Source organism: Scardinius erythrophthalmus (genome assembly GCF_964197995.2).
Source record: "Scardinius erythrophthalmus genome assembly, chromosome: 18".
NCBI classification, from domain to species: Eukaryota; Metazoa; Chordata; class Actinopteri; order Cypriniformes; family Leuciscidae; genus Scardinius; species Scardinius erythrophthalmus.
The window spans coordinates 31,546,266-31,572,259 of NC_138238.1; the positions used below are offsets into that span (position 1 = coordinate 31,546,266).

Here is a 25,994-nt window from a genome sequence, read left to right on the forward strand (position 1 = left end):
GTGGTAGTGGGATCAAGATAAATCTAATAAAATATGTGATGGTGCTTTGATTAACAGAAATATAACAGAAAGATGAATGTTTTAATAAAGCCTGATATAAATCAAAATTACCCAAACCAAACTCAAAATGTGTTTCTAAACTCAAACACAATACAAAATTCATGAATAAAATATACAAAAGTGTGGATATGCCTGCTCATTCTTAATGCTCACCAATTTCCACATTTCAAAACAAGTCATTAAAGTGAATAATATATTCAATTACTCAGGCAATATATATACAGTACATATGCGGATAATAATGTTAAACTAATAGTATTGTATAAAAACATTTATTTTTTTACAGCAGAAATGTATTTGTATGTATTGACGCTTACAACGTTCTTATTTGGTTTCACGCAGGCCTGCCCAGTTCATAATGAACACTATGACCTGAGTCTTGACCCTGTGAGCCTTCATGGACAAAAATATGGGACAAGAAATGAAGCAGAGGGGAATCTTCCTCAGGCGGCACACTGTTCGTAGAGATGTTGAAGGTGAGAGGAAACTGGTGTCACTAGAGTGTGTGTAGGTGACACTGGCTCTATAAGTATGATAAGATACAGAGAACACACACACACACATACACTGGATTCTTTTCAACCAGTGCACTTATCAAGACATATTGTTTACTGCATCAATATTATGGGTGAGTCCAAGAACACATTGTCTTGGATGTGTTTGTGTGTGATATAGAAAAAGAAAAAAGGGAGATATGGATACATTTGAATACTTTTTTGTGTTCAAAGTCAAATCTAAACATGTACATAAAACGACCCTAGATATTTATAAAAAAAATTATATGAACACTTTGAAAATATCTAAAAAGTGACAATGCTGTTTTTTAACTATTAACTTCACTTTTTTTGTGTGTCATTTTTCAACGATATTTTGTTTTCTAATGCAATGATATTTGAATATTAAAGTGCCTTCAGTGTCAAAGTACTTTTTTAGGGGTCACTGTATGTGCCCACAAGATTTTACAGGATTGTCTGCAGACTTTTTTTTAACTCTGTATGTATAGGAGAGTGTGTGTGTGTAGAGGTGTGTCTGATAGCTGCAGGTGTACACAGACTTTATAAAGGTCTGCGCACTTTTGTGAGGGTCTGTGACAGAGAATATTGCTTGAGCTGTAGGGTCAGAAATTTAAGGTAAGTGCAATTAATGTCACAATTGGTTTTTAACTGTAATTTAGTTGTGTTGTTTTACATATGTAATGCTTTCATTTAATTTGTTTTAAACTGGGGTTTACTGCTATAGATATTTATCAAATATTTGAAACATTCTATTCAAAATAGAAAATGCAATTAAATTAAAAAATATATATTGAAATTTTTCAATGAATTGTTCATTGGATGTTAAAGTGTATGGAACAATATTTCTTTTTACAAAGCTTCACTTATAATTGCTATAATGCTATAATTGCACATAAACAATAGCAAAAATTGTTGCATGAGCTCAAAGTATTAGTCTCATGCAATACTTTATTTACACACTTCTTATGTACAAGGGTCAACACAAACTAACCCCAAACAGTTATTCTTATACAGTATATTATACATTATTCTTATATTGTCTTATATACCTGCATGTGATTACAGCTGTAATTAAGTGTAATACACCTTAACCCACCTTTAATCCTACCCATACCACCAAACCTGTCCTTACCGTACCTGTATCCCTCCTCAATAGCAGCAAGTGTTTTGCAATACAATATGAAAACAATAAGGACATTATACTAATTTTTTGATGTAAGTACATAGTGGTTAAGGACACTTAATATACAGTGTGACCCATAATTTTAAGCCTTTAACAACAGAAGTCAATAAACAGTTTTATATTGTACTGAAAATACATGCCTGTACAGTAGAGGGCACAGCTCAAACAAACCTTTCAGCTGTGCTCTGTCATTCTGGATTGCATAAGAGAAGAAAGTTGAAGAGTTTTCTGGCTCTTTTCGAAATCGCCCCCTATACCCTCATTCACTATACCCTACATTACTCCACTAATATAGTTCAAATGAAGGAGTGAATGAAAACGAGAAATTCGGACACTGAGTGCGCCGGAAGGCCTGCCTCATTTGCATAGCTTGTGCTTGCTGTTTAATAATCATAGCAATAATCAATCATTTGAAACTTAGCAAACTGACAGCTCCATTAGTAATGAAAAGATTTATCTTCAACTCTATCATGAAAACTAGCATGTAAAAAATCTTAATTAAACAATTTAATAATCAATTAAAAGGGAATTTATACCTGTATGATATTACGCTGTAGCCACATTGGAACAGCAGTTTGGAAAATGGATGGATGGATGATTCAGCTGCCTGCGGCATTTTCTGGCAAGAGGCCGGAATTCATTTGACGCGACCATCACAGTGCATTATGGGTATTCTCTAGCTGTTGACAGTACATGGGTTGTGCACTCGATATTGCAGTGCATTGTGGGATTGAATGAGTGTGCTCGATAACGTCCACTATGGTTTCGGACACTACCACAACTGGCTGTCCCTTCAAATAGTGAATACCTATTTAAGGGTATAGGGGGCAATTTCGGACATACTAAATTAATCTAAAAACAGATTTTGCTTATTGTTATAGTTGAATTGGATCATTGCAGCAGCAATGTCATTGGTTAATAAAGTGAGCTTAAATGCATAAAGTATATTTGTGTTATTTAACAAATTTAATTATTGCTGGTTTGTGAATATTCTGAGTTACTGTTTTTATACATTTTGAGGAATACTGAATCTGTTTTGTGCAAGTAAGATGAGTAAATGAATGCTCACAATTATTCTAGAACTACAATATCAATCTATATTTACACACAGCGCACACAGCACCTCTCCATTTCTCTCAACATGGGGTTAATGTCAGTCAATAAATGGAAAAACTTGCATTGCTTATTTGAAAAAGTAACTTGTAAATTTAAAAGTAATGCGTTACTTTACTAGTTATTTTACAAAAGTAATCTGATTATTCACTCACATTGTTTGTAATGCATTACCCCCAACACTGTTTCTAGCTGCTCTGAATGTGAATATCAAAACCAGGAACACTGTCTGGTAAGCAGTGGCACACATAAATCCAAAATCCAATTCCTTAGTTCATCATGATTCTGATATGACTTCCTGTTAATTTACTTAGTTTCCACATTTGCAGTCTGCCTTGTGCCACTCACACTCCTGATGTTTTGAGGGTAAACATGAGCTTTAATTTATCAGTCATCACTGTACAGGAAACACACACACAAATATAGTCATACCAGAGGTCCCGCCATCATGTTTAAGTTGTCTACATCTCTGCTTTGAACTATAACAACCAGTAGAACAAGAAGGATGTTATATGACATCTCACTGTTTCAATTCACTAAAAAGTAATAACATGCAGTTTTTCCATACAGGATGTGCTGCAATCTTATTTAATCTGACCCTTTAAATGACTTGCGCTGGTCTAACCTAATGCAGTAAAATGTTAATTTAAAACTCATTCATTAATAGAAAAAAATCTGTTAATTTACAAGTTCCCACATGAAGAATATTTTAGGTTACCTGCCAAAACCTTCAAAACAAACACTTTGCAGCATAAGAACATAAATTCATGCAATCTACTTGTAATTGATCAAAATATACATGTATGTCATTCCTACAGTTTGGTGGATTTTGGACTGAGCAGGTTTATTAAAGAATTATTGGTCCCACTTTATATTAAGTGGCTTTAAGTACTATGTACTTCCATTGGAATAAATAATTTAAAACAATCTGCTTATTGTGTACATGCATGTTTTTACATTACTTATATTTTGAAAATACCTGCATGTAATTACAGCTGTAATTAATTTATGTAATTACAGCTGTAATTCATTTATGTAATTACATTTGTAATTACACTGTTGACCCTTCCCTGACACCTTAACCCACCCTTAAACCCACCCATACCACCACACCTGTCCTAACCTTACCCGTATCACACCTCAGTAGCAGCACAAGTGTTTTACAATACAACCTGAACACAATAAGTACATTGTACTTATTTTTCGATGCAAGTACATAGTACTTAAAGCCACTTAATATAAAGTGGGACCCAATTATTTTTTTGTCTTGTCAGAGGGAGAAAATGTCTGTCTATCATAAAAACACAATGATCAAGCTCGAGCTAGTATAATCTAATAATCCTGGCCTAATATTTCACATTCACATCGTAAGAAATTTGTCCACCCTGATACATTACATTTTTACTATGTGTGTAACAGGGTTTTAGCTACTAAAGCCTATTAGCTAGGAAAGAACAATATTCTTGCAGAAAATTAACATTCATAAAGAATTTTGATAGATATACAATATAAAATCTATTTTGAAAAATAATTTAAAATAAATAAATTGTAATGGTATAAAACTGACACAACAGTGTGGACATGTTATGTGTTACGTGTTTAGATAAGTCTTTTGAAAATGAGGAAATGAGAGAAAAAATTATGCTATTAGGGTTGCTTTCCCTCCAAGGAAATTATGTCACTTCTAGTAAGTAATGGGATTTAGGGCATATACTTAAGATTTTAAAGGGGAAATAGCAACTATGTATCATGGTGGAGTGGAGTTTGAGAGACACAAACTAATTTAATGGTTTCACTCATTAAAAAAATATGTATGACAATAAATTGTATTTAAACGGCTATAGCTACGCAACAGTCAGTCTGATTGGCTTGAAAACCGGCATGCTGTGTGTATGTCCAAGGTGCTGCGATTGTCTACGAGGACATTTGTGTATCTCGAAAAACACGGTCTCCGTTGGCCAATGAAGTTTTAGTGACTGTCAGACGAGGTTACGAATGCCGATCGGCACGAAACTCGCTGGGCCTGTTTGACTCATGGCCCTAGAGGCCTGTGAAAAAATTTGAGAGAAATCAACCACCAGGGGCACCTTAGCATTTTTCACATGAGTAAAGGATTGTATACCACATGATTTTTCACACATGCCCACAGCGTTCATACCATATGGTAGAACAACCTCAATAACTGTTAACTATTTAAAACTATTATATTTCCTTAGAAATTTGCTTTTATTGGCTGTTAATGGTCTTTTCCATCTTTGTGGTTACATGCTTGCTAAATAAAACATAATCCCTTTTTACGAATATGCTTATAGGCCTTAAAGCATTAAACCCTAATAATTGCTGCTCGAGGCTTTTTTTTATTTTTATTGTTCTTAATCTCTATCCTTAGTTGCTGGATTACAACTGATTACATGTTATCTAGTTTACGTAATCAGATTCCAAAAAGTAAATACTTGTATTTAGATTATATTACGTTTTAAAACACTCATAATTATACTACAGTTACTTATTCAGAATTCATTTATTCTGTCTTATTATTCTTTTTTATCTTTTACATTTTCTTTTCTAAAAAAACAACAACTATCAAATAAGATTATACTATTCAAATCAATGTTATGACAAGTTAGGAGTAAAAGTAATCAAAGTAGTCAGATTATATTACCTAAAATGTGTAATGTAATAGATTCGATTACTAACTACAATTTTAATCATGTAATTATTATTCAGTAATAGACTACAATTTGTCAGTAATCTACCTAGCGCCAATCCTTAAGAATTTGTGTGAATCTTGGTTCATTTGTGTATGGAAAACCATATGGCATGAAAGTTGATTAATGTTTTATGTAAATATTCAGTATTGTTTTATTTAACTGTGAATGACCCATTATTACTCAATATGCCATGCTTTAAATTCATTGTGATGTTTAGCGTACCTATGTATGGTAGTTAGCAAAGCCGTTTATTGTGTCATTTTTATTGTTATCTGTGGTCAGACTTATGTGGAGATGAATGAGTCAGTGAAGAACCCAGACCAGCAGAGCTATTGGCGGGAGACGGGCAGATGGATGGGCTATGAAGAGACCTATGATGTTGAGGCGGGCCGCTGGGGTCCTTCCCACATCTCCTACCTCACCTTCAAGAGCCTGGTGCAGTTACGCAGAACAATGAACACAGGTGAGGGAGTGACTGGGGTCAAACCTCAGCTTACCTCTTAGTAGTTATAGTTAAATAATATGTTATATAATATATAATTATTATATAATACATTTAATTTACGTTAAGTTCAATTCAAATCACTTCACATTTCCTTTGTCAAAGCTGTCTCACTCTACCAAACATTATATAATAGTAATTGTTATTATACATTATTATACACTACTGTTTAAAAGTTTGGAGTTGGTAAGACTTTAAATGTTTTAAAAGAAGTATATTATGCTCACCAAGCCTTTAATTGACCAAGAATACAGTAAAAAAACAGTAGTATTGTGAAATATTATTATTAAATGTTTTCGTTTATAATATATTTTAAAATGCAATTTATTTCTGTAATGGCAAAACTGAATTTCCAGCAGCCATTACTTTAGTCTTCAGTGTCACATGATCCTTCAGAAATTATCATTCTAATATGCTGATTTGGTGTTTAATAAACATTTCTTATTATTATCAATGTTGACATTTTTGTGGAAACCTTGAATATTTTATGAATATCAAGTTCAAAAGAACAGCATTTATTTTTAATAGAAATTCCTTGTAATAATGTAAAAGTATTTATTGCAGTGCAGCTTAAAATAATTTATATATGAAGCACATTATTTTATTTAGCTGTCATTTTACAGTAGCTTGCAGTAAAAATAAGTGAACATGTTTAATAAAAAATAGTTTTAAAAAAGTATTACATCATATAATGATTAACAGATAATTTTGTTGATGTATTGATGTACAAAAAGCTTCTCTACTAATATATTAAGAATTATGGTAATGTATGTTTGGTAATGATTCATAAATGAGAGTTATGGACGCGTTTCCAAGGATTAACTTGAACTCACATTCTAGTCTCAGTCCTGTCCTGACTGGAATATGAGGAAGAATGTAACTTTACTGCACATGCTCAGATGAGATGGTAGTAGATAGTAAGTGTCCCGTAAAACCTGCTCAACCTGTGCTCCTCAGCTTTGGCCATAGTGTCTATATGTTTATTGTGGAAAGCCCTCATCCTCTCTTTTGCCTTAATCTTTCCTTTGCATTGAATTCTTTTTCATGTTTTTTGCTTGGATCAGGTGTGGTGATGCTGGACAGAGAGGAGAAGATGCTTTCCAGTATTATTGAGAAGATTGTGGATACCCTAGTTAGCAAAAGGGAGATTCAGCCAGGGGACAGAGATAAGGTTCTTCAAGCATTAATGCACAAACAGAGGTACTGCACACACTTTATGGGAAAAACAAAAAAAATCAAGGTATAGCCTACTCAATCATTTTCCCTCACTGAAATGTTTTACACATAAACAAATACTAAAAAGTATCAAATCATGGTTTGTAACCACCAAAGATGCCTGACTGCAAAGAGGGCATTTCTACAGTGCACTAAGCATTGAAAAAATGTACCTTTGCATGACTCTGCATCCACACTAGGTGTCAAGTATGAATATAGCAGTATTCCTACCAAACGTTTTCAGTATGAGTCTTCCGGGTTCGGTACACGTGCACTGAGCGATGGCAGCATTGCCCTCACCCTTTCTTGACCTGAAATTATTATTTTTTTAAATGTAAAACATTTTGTAGTATTGAATGGAAAATATGAGGGGTTTATCAAATTTATATTAAATTTATATAAAAAAAAATTATATATATATATATATATATATATATATATATTTAATATTCTCAAATTTGGATAATTTGTCAAAAAAATATAAAAATATCTGGCACAATCATGAGCAAACACACACACAAATGAAGGCATGGGACTAACATCCACAATGTCATAAGTCATAATTCTGATCATTCTGAAAAAGTCAAAATGATGATATAAAAAGTCAAAATTATGACATACTAAGTCCTAATTGTTATGTTTCAGTCCAAAGAAGATGAAGAATATTCAAATAGAAGTGTATTTAAAGTCAACTCAGATAATCCACAGATGGGAGACAGCATGTAAGCACAAACACACCAACAATACAGGACAAGGAACTGAATGCAAGGAGGAACTTAAATACACAGAGATAATGAACAGAATACAGACAGGTGTGCTTGTTAAAAAGAAAATGTCCATGACAACTGATTAGTGATGGGAAACTAGAACAAAGGAAACGGGTAACTAAAGAGAAACATACTAAAAGTCCACGTTCAAATGAAACTAAAGCTAAACTGGACATAATGGTGACAATAGGCCTAGTGTAAACGAAATTCCGCCTGCATTATTGTCAATGGACGGATGCCAGTTTTGAGACGAAAATTAAACTAATTTATTTGATCATACCAATAAACGTAACTTTACTTAACTTCAAACTGATCTAATTATTGATGATTGCATCATAAATTAAATGTGAATAAGTTTTCAATACAAGTCGTAATTAATATTTTAAGCTTTGTCTAATTCTAACAGTCTTTAATGTGATATGTTGTTTGTATTATATTCTTGCAGTTCTGTAATAAAATAAGGTGATCAGACTCGAAATATGCCTTGGAATATGATTACACCTTTTTTCTTTGTTTCATGATACTCAATTAAAGATTGTAAACTGAGATTGGTGTCTTTAGAAGTATCTGTTCTGAATTTTACATAAATCAAAACAATCCTGCGGGCACAGTGATTGATACAGGCTGCAGCAGAAGTTTTTTACGCTCCTATTTGAAGCTTCCGCTTTCGAACACGGAAGTGTGATAAAGGTCTATTATAAGATAAAGTTGAAATTATTAGATATGAAATACTAAATCATAATTATGATATAAAAAAAAACAAAATTATAGCATACTAAGTCATAATTTAGATTTTTAGGCCTGGTTTTACAAACAGGGCTTAGATTAAGCCAGGATTAGGCCTTAGTTCAATTAGGACATTTAAGTAGCTTTTATAAACATGCCTTAGAAAAAAAAAAACATTACTTGTAAGCATCTCGAGACAAAACAATGGCACTAACATACTGTAAGATATATCAATGCAAGTTGCTTTCAGTTAAACAGCTCAAACATGCCTTTTAGTTTGGGACTAGGCTTAAGCCTTGTCTGTGAAACTGGAGGTTAATGTCATAATTTCGACTTTTTATCTCATAATCATGGTTTTCAGAATAATAATTTTTTTCTTATGTGGCCGAAATGGGCTTCCATAGATCCAGACTGAATCCTAAGACTTTAAAGAGGCTTGTCAGATATGTATTTGAGACTTGTTTTACGGCTGTATTCTTTTTTGTAAATGTTAGAAAGTTTTCTATTTTGCAAAAAGGCTCATACTGCTGACAGCACGCGAGTAAACTACACAGACACCACTGAAGGAGCACCAGTGCGCATTAGAATGGGAGTGCAATAATTCTAAAATATCAATTTAGCTAAATATTTTGCCCCCAAAAGATTTTAAAACAGCTGCGACTGAATTGTAAGACTTTTGAAAGACTTTTTTTTTAAATACATAGGAAAAAATATGTATATGTTTCTCCTCCTGCTATACAGAAAACATTGCGTGTCTTCAAAACCGAGGTACGATATCGATACATCATTTTTGTGTACCATTACACCCCTACTTTCAAGTACAAAATACAAGACATTTGAAGAATCGGAGTATCATAGAGAATTGGGGGTGTACTCTTTAGGGCCCAGTTAGTAACCACTTAGCAATCACACACAACACCCTAGCAACTGCATAACAATGCACTAAAACACACACACAGGACACCGTAGCAACCACTTACAACAGAATACCATCATGCCAGTGAATTTTGCAGGGTCATGCTTCTCATTTTCTTCAGACTTGTAGTGTTGTCATCATGAACCAATTCACCTTTAAAAGCATTCATTTTATTTCTTTCTCTCTCTCTCCAGCCAGTCAGTAGAGACCCAGCCCCTGACTTCAGGCATGGAGATGCAGAAATTCTCTGTCACAGAGAAAGTGAGCACACGTTTTCTTGTTGTAACTGTTCCAAGCATAACTATAAAGGCCCGTTCACACTAAGGACGATAACTATAATGATAAAATAGTTCTAAAAGAAGTTCTAAAAATCGTTCCAAATATAAAAGAACAGCACACTATAATGAGAACAGCACTGAAACAATATAATTAGTTTAATATAATATATAATATTATATTTAAATAATATAATTGGAATCACTTTCTGAACTGATGAACAGTAAAAAAATTGACAGCCAGTCAGAATCCATTCTGCTATAAAGAGCTTGAGCATTTAAAGCAGCAGATAACAAAACTGCAGCGCATGCAGACTAATAAGCAACAATATCTTCTGCTGGTGTGAACGGGCTTTAATACATGTCATTCATAATTTATTTTCTTAGTTTTGAATGCATTGACAAGTCATTTGACATTTTTTGACTATGTGGTTTTATTCTCAACCAAAGAGGGACACAGCTGATGTTGCAGAAGCCTCAATGGTGCTCGTAGGTGAGGATGTTTTCATTAATATGTCCGATCATTTACATTCAAAGGTGTGACTTACTAAATTAGTAATGTGTTTCTGTTAGCAAACATTGACTGTATTTTTTACAGCAATAATGGTGTGTGTGTTTGTGTGTAAGGTGCTCTGGAGTTCCTAGAGAGGCCTACAGTAGCATTCGTGCGTCTACGGGACGCTGTGGTGCTAGAGTCGGCTCTGGAAGCTCCCGTGCCTGTGCGCTTCATCTTTATCCTGATTGGCCCTACCACAAATGACATGGACTATCATGAGTCTGGCCGAGCAATGGCAGCACTACTAGCTGACAAAGTAAGAGAACTGAAAGGAAAACCAAATTGCAACAGTTACCTATTTAGATTTAGCATGAGTTTTCTATCCTTTAAAAAAGCTCTGCAGTATGCAAAGTGCTCCCTTTATTTACATGGTCATAACTTAATCAAAATCATGTTAATGTTTTCTATAATGTTAAAACGCTACACACACAGACCTCCTCTTGTTCTTAATTGTACCGAATGTGCAGTTGTTATGTGCTTTACATCTTAAAAAAAACAAAACTTGCAGATAATATAATATTAAATGATTAGTTCACTTTAAAATGAAAATTAGCCCATGATTTATTCACCCTCAAGCCATCCTAGGTGTAGCCTATATGACTTTCTTATTTCAGACGAATACAATCTGAGTTATATTAAAAAAATATCCTGGCTCTTCCAAGCTTTATATGGCAGTGGATTGCAACCAACAGACTAAAGCTCAAAAACGTGCATCCATCCATCATAAATAAACTTCACACGGCTCCATGGGGTTAATAAAGGCCTTCTGATACAAAACGAGGAGTTTGTGTAAGAAAAATATTCATATTTAACACGTTACAATGTAAAATTCTAGCTTCCGGCCAAACGGCAATACTTGCTCCTAATGCGCAACTTAAAGGGGGGGTGAATTGCTTTTTTCATGCATACTGAGTTTTTTACACTGTTAAAGAGTTGGATTCCCATGCTAAACATGGACAAAGTTTCAAAAGTTAAGTTGTACGTTTGAAGGAGTATTTTTGGAACACTCCTTCCGGTTTGTCACAAGTTTCGGAAAGTTTTTTTCGAGTATGGCTCTGTCTTACGTAAGATAGGGCGGAATTTCCTTATATGGGTCCTAAGGGCCCTTCTCCGCGGGCGCGCGCGCACTCGTAGACCAGAGAGAGAAGAGAGCGAAAGCATTACGTTACCTCAAAGCGCTATGCTCGGCTTTTAGGGAAGTCAATGTCACCAAAGAAGTGGGTTTTTGGTTGCCAGGGCAAGACAACCCTGCACAGATTCCCAAAGAACCCAGCGTTAAGGGACCGTGGATGGAGTTTGTTTTTTCGAAGCATCAACGGAGGTTGTGCAAGACTCTTTGTTCCCTGCATTTCGACGATGATTGTTTTATAAACAAAGCCCAGATCGACGGATTTGCAGATCGTCTAATGCTTAAGGATCGAGCAGTCACAATGATAAAGGTTCGCTGTTGCATGCGGTGAGTAAACTACTTAAAATGTCTCTCTGTGTTGTTGTTAGATCGGTTAGCACAGCTATAGCACACCGCCCACACGGCCCGCCCCCAGCCGCTCGTTTTTTTCCGGAAAGACTCGGTACAGCCTATCTTTCTGTTATAAATATAATAAAACTAAAGACGTTTTGGAGATATGAAGGATGCAATACTACTCTATAGGTACTCAAGATTAACAGGAGATTGAGTGAAAATGAGCATTTCACAAACTTATGACGTCAGCAGTAGCATGCGTAATGGCATAGCGTAAATATCAGCAGTACATCGCATTACTCGCATAGATTGCGCTTTATGCTTAAGTGGAATCCATATGTTCATTTGGCCGGAAGCAAGTTATTTTACTTTATAAAGTTTTAAATATGAATATTTTTCTTACACAAACTCATCGTTTTGCTTCATAAGGCCTTTATTAACCCCATAGAGCCGTGTGTAGTTCTTTTATGATGGATGGATGTACGTTTTTGAGATTCAATCTGTTGGTTGCAATCCACTGCCATTATAAAACTGGGAAGAGCCAGGACATTTTTTAATATAACTCAGATTGTATTCGTCTGAAAGAAGAAAGTCATACACACGGGTGAGTAAATCATGGGCTGATTTTCATTTGAAAGTGAACTACTCATTAAATGAAATAAACCACTTAAGTGTAATTTAAAGAGAATAGACTTTTATGACTGTTTCTTAACACACTTAAGTACACTTTCAAAAAATGCACTTTGTAATAATGTGAAATTTAAAGTTTTATTATGTAGTAATATTTTGTCATTTTTTTTTAAGTAAACTTATTTTAATGTGTTGACTGACATACTAAAGCACACACAAAATACTTGATGTAATTTTAACTGTAGTGTTTTAAAGTTAAAATATTTTTAAATGTACTAAATTGCAACTTCATCCTTAAAATGTGTAATATTAAACATGACATACACGTTTCAATAGAAATGTCATAAAATATATTTTAGTTTGGCATACTTGTCAGTGCATTTGGTTATATTAAAGACAATAGAAGTAAATATGAAATTGCATATAAATACGTACTGGAGTAAAAAAAAAAAGCTCTCTTAAAATTAAAATGAAAAACATTACATTCATTTCGAACTTAAGTATATTATTTCCGTAATAAGTACTCTTTTTAAAAGTATGCTAAAGGGTCAACTTGAAACACTACGAATGTTACAAATAAATAATTCTAAACAGGCTCCTTCTGACATCACAATAAAATAACAACAAAATCTTCAACAAAAATGTAAAAAAGTGGTGCGGTCTAATAGAGCTACTATTTTAATTATTCATGACCCAGGGCATGCTGAGAAAAAGGAGAATGTGAACCACAAAACAACAATCTTTTCATCTTAATTCAGTCTATCTGAAGTTATCAAAGAGAAACAGCACATTTTATGCAGTTTCTCTAATGTTTTCCCTACGCTTATCTTTCACACACAGGTGTTTAACCAAGCAGCTTTCCAGGCCCAGAGTGACCGCGAGCTGACTGATGCCGTGGGAGACTTCACAGACTGCTGCATTGTGATTCCGCCCACTGAGATTCCGAATGAGTCTATGCTAACATCACTCATCCCCTTCCAGAAGAGACTACTGCAAAAGAGACTCCGCCCCTCTGACCCCAAACTCCGCCTGGAAGTCAAACCTCGCAAACGTAAGGACACATACACAAAGTACAACCCATAGGATAAGATCAGGGTTGCCAACTCTCACGCATCTGGCGTGACAGTCACGCATTCAGCCTCAATCTCACGCTCTCACGCTTAACAAAGAAATCTCACGCTAAATTAGACATTCTTCTGTGCTGTATTTTTTTTTCACTCATGTGCACTACATTTCAGAATTACTATAAACAATTCAGGCTCTTAACTACTGGATGGACCACTATTTATGGCGCAAATTAGTTAAAATCTCCCGGAATCTAGAGCGAGCACGCATACGAGACCGTAGCGCGCGTACGGCAGCGTTGAGCATTGTAGCCAATCACTGACATGTCTGTTGAACGCATTGGCCAATCAGAGGCGTTTAAATGAGTCGCTGTGCTGAAGATGTGTTTTGCGCGAGCTCACCGAGTTCTACACTTTCGCAAACCTGTCATTATTATTGCCTATAAACTTAAGATGCAAATAAAAGATTCACTGCAATGTATTTGATATTCTTGATGCTGTTCTGATGCGCTCCATTACGCACCGCTCTGTTTGGTGTTAGGATGACTAAAAGTTCAGCGGTCTAGCTCTTCAATGTCAGAATGATTAAAGCTAGCCAACCCCCCCCCCCACCCCCCCGTTGGAGAAGTCTCACTCCGAGCTAAACTCAAAAGTTGGCAACCCTGTAAGATAACTGTATGTGTGCATATACACATAACTCAAGTGCTTACTGGCAAACAAAATTCATGATGATAAATAATTGCATAAGAGTGATAAATATATATAACTACAAGTAGATGAGGGGTTCAAGCAGTTGAAACCTCAATTGCTATGCTATGCATTGTGGGACACAATTGTAGTCTAAAAGTAGTCTAAAACTTCCTTAAATGATTGGAGAGTTTTCTTGTTATGGATGAAATTCAGCATGTGTCCTCAGATTATTCAGGTGTCTATGCGTACAAAATTTAGTTAAGTTTGGAAGTGTTACTAAGAAGATATTGTCATTATTGTCACACCCAACAATTTCATTGGCTCATATGAAACAAAATTTCGAGAATAACTTTTTGGCAGGATTATCTCTAGATGGTATACTTTTAAAATTTTAAGTACATTGGACCGACAGGCTAGGTCCATTTTGAAAGTAGCTCCCAGAAAATGTAAAATGGCAGAAATATTTCCCAAAAATATTTCCTGAAAAGCATGAGAGCATTTGATTTAGGAGTACTGAATATAAAAGTGCTTTTTTTTTATTATAAGCACTATATAAGCTTAAAGTGACCTTATTAATTATTAACAAAATGGAAATTGGATATAATGTAAATTAAATTTGTGCACAAATCTAGTTGAGTTAATTTTATTACAAAGAATAAAAACTTACTGGTATGTTAAATTGTGATTGTTCAGTTTGCAACCTCAAATATTTGGTAACACTTTACAATAAGGCCCCATTAGTTAATGCATCAACAATGAGCTATACGTTTGTTGCAGTATTTTTAAATCTTTGTAAATAAACATACATATTTTATTGTTAGTTCATGTTAGCTCCAGTCCATTAAATAATATTAACAGATACAACTTTTGATTTTTAATAATGTATTGGTAAATGTTGAAATTGATATTAGCTGAGATTGGAAACTCATAGTAAAGCGTTACTAAATATTTTTGTATAATGGCACTACAAGATACAAGTGACCCCGAAACAGATTTCCTTCACGGCTGTTTTAGGTTCTTAGTTGAAGCCTGACAATAAAATACTCATATTAATAATCTGTGAAATAAGTGGGAAATGTACAATCAGGCCGTCATTATCATAAAATAAACCCCTTCTGGGTGATATAAGTTGCCTCAACTTTGGGTCATGATCACCTTGTTGGTGTTCACTTTGATTATGACAAATTATTTTTTAATCAGACCACATATATCTAATGCCAATCTATCTTCCTACAGCTTCAAAATCCTTAGGACCCCCTCCAGAAGATCCACTAGCACGTACCGGTGTTCCATTCGGTGGCATGATCAGAGACATGAAGAGACGATACCAACACTATGTCAGTGACATCAAGGATGCTTTGAATGCTCAGGTTGTTGCTGCCATCATCTTTATCTACTTTGCTGCACTCTCGCCTGCCATCACCTTTGGAGGTCTCCTTGGTATGCATGTTTCCCAAATCCGGTCTTAAGGACTGAACATTCACACTATCATTTTGCAAGTGAAGTAATTGATTCTTTTTTTTTAGAGAATAGCTGTCAGTGTGGAAAGAGAATAAAATGCATAAAATGTGAAATTTCAGAGGCATTATTACACATTTTCACATTCATTGTTCACTAGTGAATGCCACACAGTCCATTATATTGGGATATATTGAGCGAATGAGCGTGTGTTTAACATTACATACACAAAAATCCGGATTGGGCGCAGTCTTGATGAAGCTAGAAAAATAATACAAATATTTAATTCAATTTAATAAATTGATTAAAAAAGATTTAATGAATTAAATAAATTTGAATTGTAGATACGTGACATTTACCAAACTCAGCTGTTCGTGGCATTTTTTTATATAGATTTATATATTTTTAAACAGTTCATTTTTGCTCTGAGGTGCTTTTAGAGGTGTGACAATTTTTTTTACGAAAGAGTCAACTCATTTGCATCATATTACTGTTGGTTGTAAAACATTTGTATCATAAAACAGTTGAAGCATCGTGCTGAAATCATGTTCTGTATCCGAATAATCAGATTGTAAAAGTTTTTGAATTTTTTTAGATGAATGAAGCTCAGAACATCGGAATTTTGAAGCTGCCTTTTTATAATCTATATCTATATATAAAATTTTGTTAAATGTCTAGAAAATATATAACTATAAATTCAAAGAAGTAAAATATGGCATACAAAAACTTTAGCTCCATAGGTCTGCATGTGTTTTTCAGCTGATCAGTTACACCAAAAATCTGATTCTTTCTTCCTCTCTAAACAAAGCTGAAGAGAGCGAACAGTGCAAATCAAGACTTTTGAAAACTGACCTTATAAATGTTTGTTTGGCACTCTTATGCTTCTCTCCACAGCTGATAAGGTGGATAACATGATGGGTGTGTCGGAGCTGATGATCTCCACTTCAGTGCTGGGCATTATCTTCTGCCTGGTCGCTGCCCAACCTGTGCTTGTTATCGGTTTCTCTGGGCCGCTGCTGGTGTTTGAAGAGGCTTTTTTTACTGTGAGTGGTTGTCTCTCTTTACAATGTTTATCTGATATACAGAAGCGATCTTGTGTAATTGAAATTCTCCCATCATGCTTTCCCTCCTGGCTGTAGTTCTGTAAGTCTCAGGGCATTGAGTACATCGTAGGCCGAGTCTGGGTTGGCGCGTGGCTGGTGGTCATCGTTGTGGTCATTGTTGCCTTGGAAGGAAGCTTTCTGGTCCGCTTCATTTCCCGTTTTACTCAAGAGATCTTCTCCATCCTCATCTCTCTCATCTTCATCTACGAGACCTTTGCAAAGCTCGGCAGGGTACATACTTTTTTTTGCCATTTTAGTATTTTGCTGCATTCTTTTACTTCTTCATTCAACCATCGCTGTATATCTTTTGGCTTCATACATTTTTGCTGCATGATAAAGACTAACCCAAGGGCTGGCTAAATATAGGACAGAACACATGTTGGGTTAATTTTACCCAACAAATTGGGTTTTTTATTTGACCCAGCATGTTGGGTTGATTTAACCACTGGATCTCGTGCCAGAGCTTGTATCATGTTCAGTGGGGGAACTTCTTACTTAAGACCACCGCCCTGCGTTTCACTCGTAGGCAAAACATGCTGTGACTGACTCCATAACCTGTACATAAACAAACAGTTTCAGTTCTGAGAACATATTTTAACATCCTAAATATTTATATTCTGTTTCTTTTTGAATAAAATCATAAAATTTTATGCAAGCATCAGGCGTTTCCAATACGCGAAAAGACAGACGCGAGTCAGATGACAGTCGTGTAGGTGACTCACATCATGGCCCTGTATGATGTTTTGCATAAAATTAAACTATATACAGCACAATAATGAATTTATAGATAAAATAAAATGTACACAAACCTGCATTTTACCAAAGACATGCACCAATTTGACGGAGCTGCACTGCTCTCTCCTGAAGAAGAGGTTGCAAAAAGCCCGCGATAAATAACTCAACCCCGGGTTGTTATGTCTGACCCATGATCTGGGTAACACAAAATTACCCAAACACTGGGTTGTTACCTCTGACCCAGGAGCTGGGTAACACAAAAACTATCCAAACACTGAAAAAAAACAAAAACAATAAATGACCCAAAAGGCTTAACTCAGGATTTGGGTAGAAAAAATAACCCAAGATTTTTTAGAGTGTAGGAATTTCGTTACCTGGAGACAGAAGACCATGCTGTTATCACACGCAAAAGGCAATCAAACCTAGAATAATTCAATTTACTTTAGCATACTTTGAAAATTAATATCTTCCAAAGTTTTTTCAACAGTAATCACTCTTATGCATAATTATAGTAATTGTTGGTGCTTTCTAAGGAAAATGACATGCCTCAAATTGCATGGGTTGTTGAGGAGAAAAGTGTTATTACTTGTCTAAGCTGGACCAGCTACTGGGCCAGCGTTAACCGCTTAGCAAGTTGTAACCACCCAGAGCACCGTCATACACCCACTTAAAGGACAATTCCGGTGAAAAATGAACCTAGGGGTAATTAACACATGGTTACCGAGTCGATCATTCCCTGCGATGCGTTTTCATGAAAATCGAATGTAAAGAGTTTTATTTATAAAAACAGATTAGCTCATAACACTAGTATATGGGGCCACGAATAAGTATAAGTAAATCGCTAGTTAATACCACTAACAAGGCTCAAAATAACCTCACACTAACACGGTAGCATAATGAGGGTCCCTACATGCAAACCGAAGCATCGAGAACTTTGTAAGTGTACAAACAGTTTAATAAGAAGATACTTTATAAAGACAGTACATTACGCGTTTACAGGCATCAGGCATCTTGGAAAACAGTCTCGATTAGTCGAGTCACGAACGCCGTGCAACATTAGATTTCAAAAACGCAATTCCTATCGACCAGCTCACTTAGCACGGCGTTCGTGATTAACTTTTACTTATTCGTGGCCCCATATACTAGTGTTATGAGCTAATCTGTTTTTAGAGATAAAACTCTTTACATTCGATTTTCATGAAAACGCATCCCAGGGAACGATCGACTCGGTAACCATTACCCCTAGGTTAATTTTTTCACCGGAATTGTCCTTTAATGCTACCAGCAACCAAGCAGAACAACCTAGCACAGCAGTGTGCGTACAACTACTCACAACACCTTAGCAACTGCGTAGCAGTGCCATAGCAACCACCTAGAACACACTAGCAACCACTTAGCAACAGGCTAACAACCACTCAGAACACCTCAGCAACAGTGTAGCAACCCCCATAGCACTGAGCCAATGATTAAATCACTTAATTTTCCTCACATTTCACAAATTTGTTTCCTAATTTGCAACAGCTAATACAGCAAAGACATTGTGATGATACTCTCTCAAGACATTAATGTACAAATATTGTACAATAATATACATTTCTCTCTTTGTTTCATTCTTCATTATAGATTTTCAAGGAACATCCTCTCATCCTGAATTATGAACATTTAAACAGTACAGTTGAGGACCCTTGGCACTCAGTTGTCAACTATCAGAGACTCCTGGATAATGCTACAGGAAATGTGTCTGTCGTGAGAAGCGTTCAGCACCAGCCTTATCCCAACACCGCTCTTCTGTCCATGTGTCTCATGTTTGGCTGTTTCTCCATTGCATACTACCTACGCATGTTCAAGAATGGCACATTCCTGCCAGGCAAGGTAAATAGATTATTGAATATTGTGATCAAAATATGAGAACTTGACTGTTTATAATGTACCAGCTGTTTGTAAATTCTTGCTTAAAATATAAAGATCTGTTTGGTACATAGATTCGACGTTTGCTCGGTGACTTTGGAGTTCCCATTGCAATTTTCCTCATGGTTGCTATCGATATCAATATTGAGGATACATACACTCAGGTATGTTTGTAATTTAGTATTTGTGCCCATACACAAAAGAAATATATTTGAAATTGGCCCAATAAATATATTTTAGTTAAATATATGTAAATATATTTTTAATTTTTTTGAAAATATATTTTAGTTAAATAAGTGAATATATTTATATGTCAATATATTTACTAACAACATGTAACACATGTTCATATATGTTTTAACTTTTGCAAATTGTTTCATTTGAAATATATTTTGAAATTTAAAAAAGTGAACATTTTCACAAACAAACAACACATTTTCAATTTAGTTTTTACATTTTTATTTATTTCATTTTAAATCTGAGTTCAGCTATTTTTGAGTTGACAGCTGTCCCCAGTTGTCCCTTGGTGGCCTGTGGAAATTTCTTCAACACTGCGACTGGGGGAAGAAGGATAGACACTTTGTTTAGGTTTAGCTATTAGATGTGATCAGTGTTTCAGCATAGGTAGCAACTGCATTTGTTTCCTAGATACAGTATATCTAATAAACTGGCAACTGAGTGTGTTACTGTGTTAACATCACATTTCACATTGTAACATTATCACCACCTGACTGAATGTTAAGTAAATCAATTGCCATCTCATCAAAAAGTCCAGTGCTTCCCGCTGCAGATCAGTCTCACCCCTTCTGGATTTTTCACCTAAGACAAAGACTAATATGGCCTAATATTCCTAGGAAAGCAACTATCTGTCATTTTACATTGCAGTCATTTAAATGTAAGTACAGTATTTATTATAGCTGTGTGTCATAATACAGTAGTGAAATATGGTAGCCTACTGTTGTGTATAGGGGAAAAGGTAGAGGAATTACTATGATCAAAATACATTTTCGACCCTTCTTTGGCAAGCTAAACATTTTATATATTTCATATATTTTACATTACATGTTATAAATGTAAATATATTTCACACTTAACATCATATATTTCTGTTATATTTCAGAATATATTTCAAAATGATAAATATAAGTGAACAACAATGCAAATATATTTCAATGTATTTGGAATATATGCCACATATATTTTTGACACTTTAAAATATATTTCAATATTTTTTTTTTCGGTGTGGGTGAATATTATTTAATTATAAGTAAATTCCATGGAATCTTTATTTTGATTTTAGATTAGAAGTAGAGTCCTAGATTCCTTATTTTTTAGGTTTCTGATGGGCATTGGATGCCTTTAGATAGATAGCACTTTTAGGGCACCAATTCAGATCCGATCCTGTAAAGTTACTGTCTTGACTTCTCTGACCTTTGACTTGTGTTACAGAAACTGGTGGTGCCTAAGGGTCTTCAGGTGTCCAACCCTAAGATGCGGGGCTGGATAATCAACCCTATGGGTGAACACAAGCCCTTCCCTGTGTGGATGATGTTCGCCTCTGTAGTTCCAGCTATGTTGGTCTTCATCCTCATCTTCCTTGAGTCTCAGATCACCACGTGAGTAATGTTTTCTGGAGGAAGAGGATTTGGTACAATCAATTTCTGGTACAATTCGTTAACTGACAGAATCAGGCTCCAACAAATTTTTGGTCCTCTCTCAAGTGAAAATGCTGCACATACTCTAAAAAATAAAGGCTCTTTATTACCATTGATGTTCCATGGAGAATAATTAACATGGAATCTTCCCTGAAAATTTGTATACTTATGCATTATTCTCTGCTATTTTGTCATTTAAATAGTTAAAACTGATTCAGAAGAAGTGGATTATGCAGAGTCGTTTACATGTCGATGTATCAGAATCGTAATGCGTTTTATGTGCCGCTCTCTACAACGTCGACACATAACGGTAATTGATATGATTACATTATCAAACGGCTAATAATGTGGTTCTAATGTTACACAAACCATGTTCCCGTTCACCATCTCAGAGTCAGACAGCCTTCTAAAAAATCAATATCCTTAGAAACGCTTTGAACAACTCAGAACGTCATTGGAGAAAGTCATATAATTCATCAAAACATCATAATATAAATCATATACATAATTCACCTGCTATATTGCTAAATCTACCTGATATTTGATATCAACAGAAAAATATACCTGGCTTGTCTTGATACTCCCCTACTTCGCAGCATAGTTAATTAAAGACTAAACCCCGCCCCTCTCGTGACGGAATTGGTTTCAATATTTGTGACATAGAGAACAACTGTAATTTCAAACCACGTTTTGAACACTGTCTTTGGTTCACTGCAGTTTTAAGGAGAAAATACTCAGTCATGGTGTTGCCATGAATTTGCACATGGTTTGTCTTAAAGCATGTTAAAAACACCACATAGATATATAAACAACATTAAAACGTGATATTCACCACAGGGGGACTATAAGAACTGTTCACAGAAAGGTTCTTTGGGGAACCCAGAATGGTTCTTCTATGGCATCATGGCGAAAACCCCCATTTGGAACCTGTATTTTAAGAGTTCAACCTAAAGTAAAATATACAGTTATATGGAGCAGTATTACACACAGTGTGACAGAAAGTGAAAGTGACTGGTTGGGTTAGTTTGATGACCCTTACTAGAATAGAGATGAAAGATTCTACTAATGCTTTCAAATGAACATAAAAATAGAACAAATATATCTCTCTGAATAATGATTTGCAATGCTAATTTATTTATAAACTGATCTTTTTACTTGTCTCTCATTCATTTTTCAAGACTAATTGTGAGTAAACCGGAGCGAAAAATGGTCAAGGGTTCTGGCTTCCACATGGATCTTCTCATCCTGGTGAGCATGGGAGGTCTGGGTGCCATATTTGGTGTTCCTTGGTTGAGTGCCGCAACCGTACGATCCGTATCTCATGCCAATGCCCTGACTGTCATGAGCAAGGGCCCAAAACCTGAGATTGAGAAGGTTCTGGAACAGAGAGTCAGTGGAGTAATAGTGGCTTTGCTTGTTGGTATGTTGACATACGTCTAACATTCTTCTAAATCTGGTTCTTACAGTACTATGCTTCCTAGAGATACATTAACATCTCTGTCTGTCCGTTTGCAGGTCTTTCCATCCTCATGGAGCCCATTCTAAAAATGATTCCTATTGCGGCTCTGTTTGGAATCTTTCTCTACATGGGAATCACATCCCTCAGTGGGATTCAGCTTTGGGATCGAATTCTGCTCCTCCTCATTCCCAAAAAATATCACCCCAATGAACCCTATGCTACAAGAGTATGTTTGTGCTACCATTATTCTATTGGAATTCTTTGCATTCGATTTCTTCTTCTTGTAAATGTTTTATTCGCAAGGTTGGTTGCCTTTTGCATGTGGTCTCTGTCTCCCTCTGCAGGTCAGCACCAGTAGGATGCACGTGTTCACTGCGATTCAGATGGTGTGTCTGGCAGTCCTGTGGATGGTGAAATCGAGCCCTGTGTCACTGGCTTTACCATTCATCCTGATACTCACCATCCCTCTGCGCATGTTCATGACTGGACGACTTTTCACTGAGCAAGAGATAAAATATGTAAGTGGTACACTGACTAGCCTAGTCAGAGTAGCCTAGCAGTAGTCTACTTGACGTACATGCTATATTCCAAGTCATAGTGAACCTAGTGAACTTTCCATTTAACTTTTCATAATAATTCAATGTACTTTGTATCTTCAATATAGCTTGACGGTGATGATTCCAAGGCAACATTTGAAGAGGAGCCAGGAGTGGATGTGTATTCTGAATCTCAGATGCCATTATAGATCCTTTTCCTGCAACCAAACTCATTTTTTAGAGTGCAGCCAGCACATGAAAAATTTGACAAAACAATGAATTATGTTCATTTTACTGCTGTGTGTGGTTTTTCTGTCTGTAAATTGATATTACAATGGTCTAATACAGTTCTTACAAGATGACGTCATCATGACATGCAACATTTAAATATACAAGTGCCTTTAATAACTTTTGCACTAATATTCAGTAAGGTACTGCATTATGAAGGCCTTTAAAATGCACATAGGACCAGCACATTTCACAGATAAGATATTCTCCCTGCATATAAAGAAATTATTAATGTAGCCTAGGTCTTTTTTTTATTTTATGTTTTTTATTTATGTTTCATTTTTACAAATAGGCCTACTTTATCTTGTTGGAGAAGATTTGCTTTGCCCCCATAAAGATGTGCTATTACTGGTCTAGATGTCATTGGGCTAGGCTAGTAATGATCTTTCAAAAACTAAAAAAAAAAATCTTAATTATTCCAAAATTTTGACCTGCAGTGTATTTCTTAAATAATGCATGTATGTTATGCTGTCAGATAGATCTACATCAAAAAACATGTACAAGCTTATTTCCTTTCTATGTAACAGGCAAAAAAACAAAACAAAAAAACAGCCAATGTGACAATGCATAATAGTGACATATTTGGAATAAAAATTCTTCTAATGCTACAGTATATAATATGGCCATAATAGTTTGTTGTTATGCTGTTTTGCTTTACCATCAACAGAATGCTGTAACATATGGGAGCCTAAAGTTAGTTTCCATATGTCAACGCATGCCGTCATCTTTGAATGGTTAAGAATTCAAATGAGGTTATCACTCACATTAACAAACAATGATTTTTTTATTGAAAATACCACAACTTTGTGCAGCTATGGTTGTAAGAACCATTGGAATCTTGGTAGAGTTCTCTGATGATTAATAATATTTATAAGAGCTTATTTGTACATATAGTACCATATGCAACATCCAACATTAATGATGTTGAAAAAAATCAGCTGTTAAATACTAGCAGATATGGAGATACAGTCGTGCTCAGAATTAATCATACCCCTGGTAAATATGATCAAAAATGGCTGTAAAAAATAAATCTGCATCGTTTATCCTTTTGATCTTTCATTCAAAAAATTGGCAATATCCTAACGGTTCATTGAAGTAAAAGAATTGAAAGTGGGGGGGGAATCACATTATAAAATAAATGTTTTTCTCCAAAACATGTTGGCCACAATTATTCATACCCTTTTATTAAATACCTTTTTGCAATCTCCTTATGCCAAGATAACTGCTCTGAGTCTTCTCCTATAATGCCTGATGAGTTTGGAGAACACCTGACAAGAGATCAGAGACCGTTCCTCCATACAGAATCTCTCCAATCCTTCAGATTCCCAGATCCTTGTTGGTGCTTCTTCGTTCACTCCACTCATCAGGTCAGGGAACTGGGATGGTCATGGCAGAAGCTTCATTTTGTGCTCCCTAACACATTTTTGTGTTGATTTTGATGTTTGTTTTGGATCGTTGTCCTGAAGGAAGATCCAACCACGACCCATTATATGATTTCTAGCAGAGGCCGTCAGGTTTTGATTTTTTATCTGTTGATATTTGATAGAATCCACGATGCCATGTATCTGAATAAGAAGTCCAGGACCTCCAGCAGAAAAATATGCCCACAACATTAAAGATCCAAGGGTATATTAAATTGTACACATGGGGTACTTTTTATCCTTGTGTGCACCAAACCCATCTAGCGTGTTTGCTGCCAAAAAACTATTTTTTTAGTTTCATCTGACCACAGAACCCTGTGCTGTCCTGTCTGACAACTGAATATGCTGGAGTTTGTTCTTGGATGAGCAAGGAGCATTTTTCTTGAAAACCTCCCAAACAACATGTGGGGATGTAGGGGTTGTTTGATTTTTTTTTAATAGGCTTTCTGACCCCAAGACTCAACTAATCTCTGCAATTCTCCATCTGTGATTCTTGAAGAGTCTTTGGCCACTTAAACTTTCATCCTCACCGTCCATTAAGACAATATAGACACACGTCCTCTTCCTGGCAGATTCGTAACATCTTTAGTTGATTATAACTTCTTAATTATTGCCCTGATGGTCAAAATGGGGATTTTCAATTCTTTAGCTATTTTCTTACAGCCACTCTCTATTTTGTGATGCTCAACAATCTTTTGCTGCACATCAGAGCTATATTCTTTGGTTTTACTCATTGTGATGGATGAGCAAGGGAATTTGGCCTTTGTGTTTCCTCATATTTTAACTCCTGTGAAACAAGAAGTCATAGCTAGACAATGTCATGGTCCTAGTCACCCTGGTGTGCTAAAAAAGGTAAATATTAATGGGAATATACTTAAGAGATATCTTATTCATAAAAAATTCTAGGGGTATGAATAATTGTGGCCAATGAGTTTTGGAGAAAAACATTTATTTCATAATGTGATTTCCCCCCCCACTTTCAATTATTTTACTTCAATGAAAGGTTACATTTTTACCAATTTTTTGAATGAAAGACCAAAAGGATA

General features: G+C 35.3%; 1 protein-coding gene across 1 annotated transcript; it reads left to right on the forward strand.

Annotated features, from left to right (window-relative positions):
• The first annotated feature begins 402 nt into the window (after window positions 1–402).
• On the forward strand, window positions 403–24,139 carry slc4a1b (solute carrier family 4 member 1b (Diego blood group)). Its single transcript, XM_081393117.1, has 17 exons — window positions 403–536; window positions 5,865–6,045; window positions 7,149–7,284; window positions 9,903–9,969; window positions 10,434–10,476; window positions 10,611–10,795; window positions 13,472–13,682; window positions 15,622–15,825; window positions 16,738–16,886; window positions 16,983–17,177; window positions 19,305–19,553; window positions 19,664–19,753; window positions 21,039–21,205; window positions 22,423–22,664; window positions 22,760–22,929; window positions 23,048–23,221; window positions 23,368–24,139. Exons 1-17 carry the CDS (start codon window positions 528–530, stop codon window positions 23,446–23,448), a joined length of 2,553 nt encoding a protein of 850 aa, XP_081249243.1. The 5' UTR covers window positions 403–527; the 3' UTR covers window positions 23,449–24,139.
• Window positions 24,140–25,994: the final 1,855 nt, after the last annotated feature.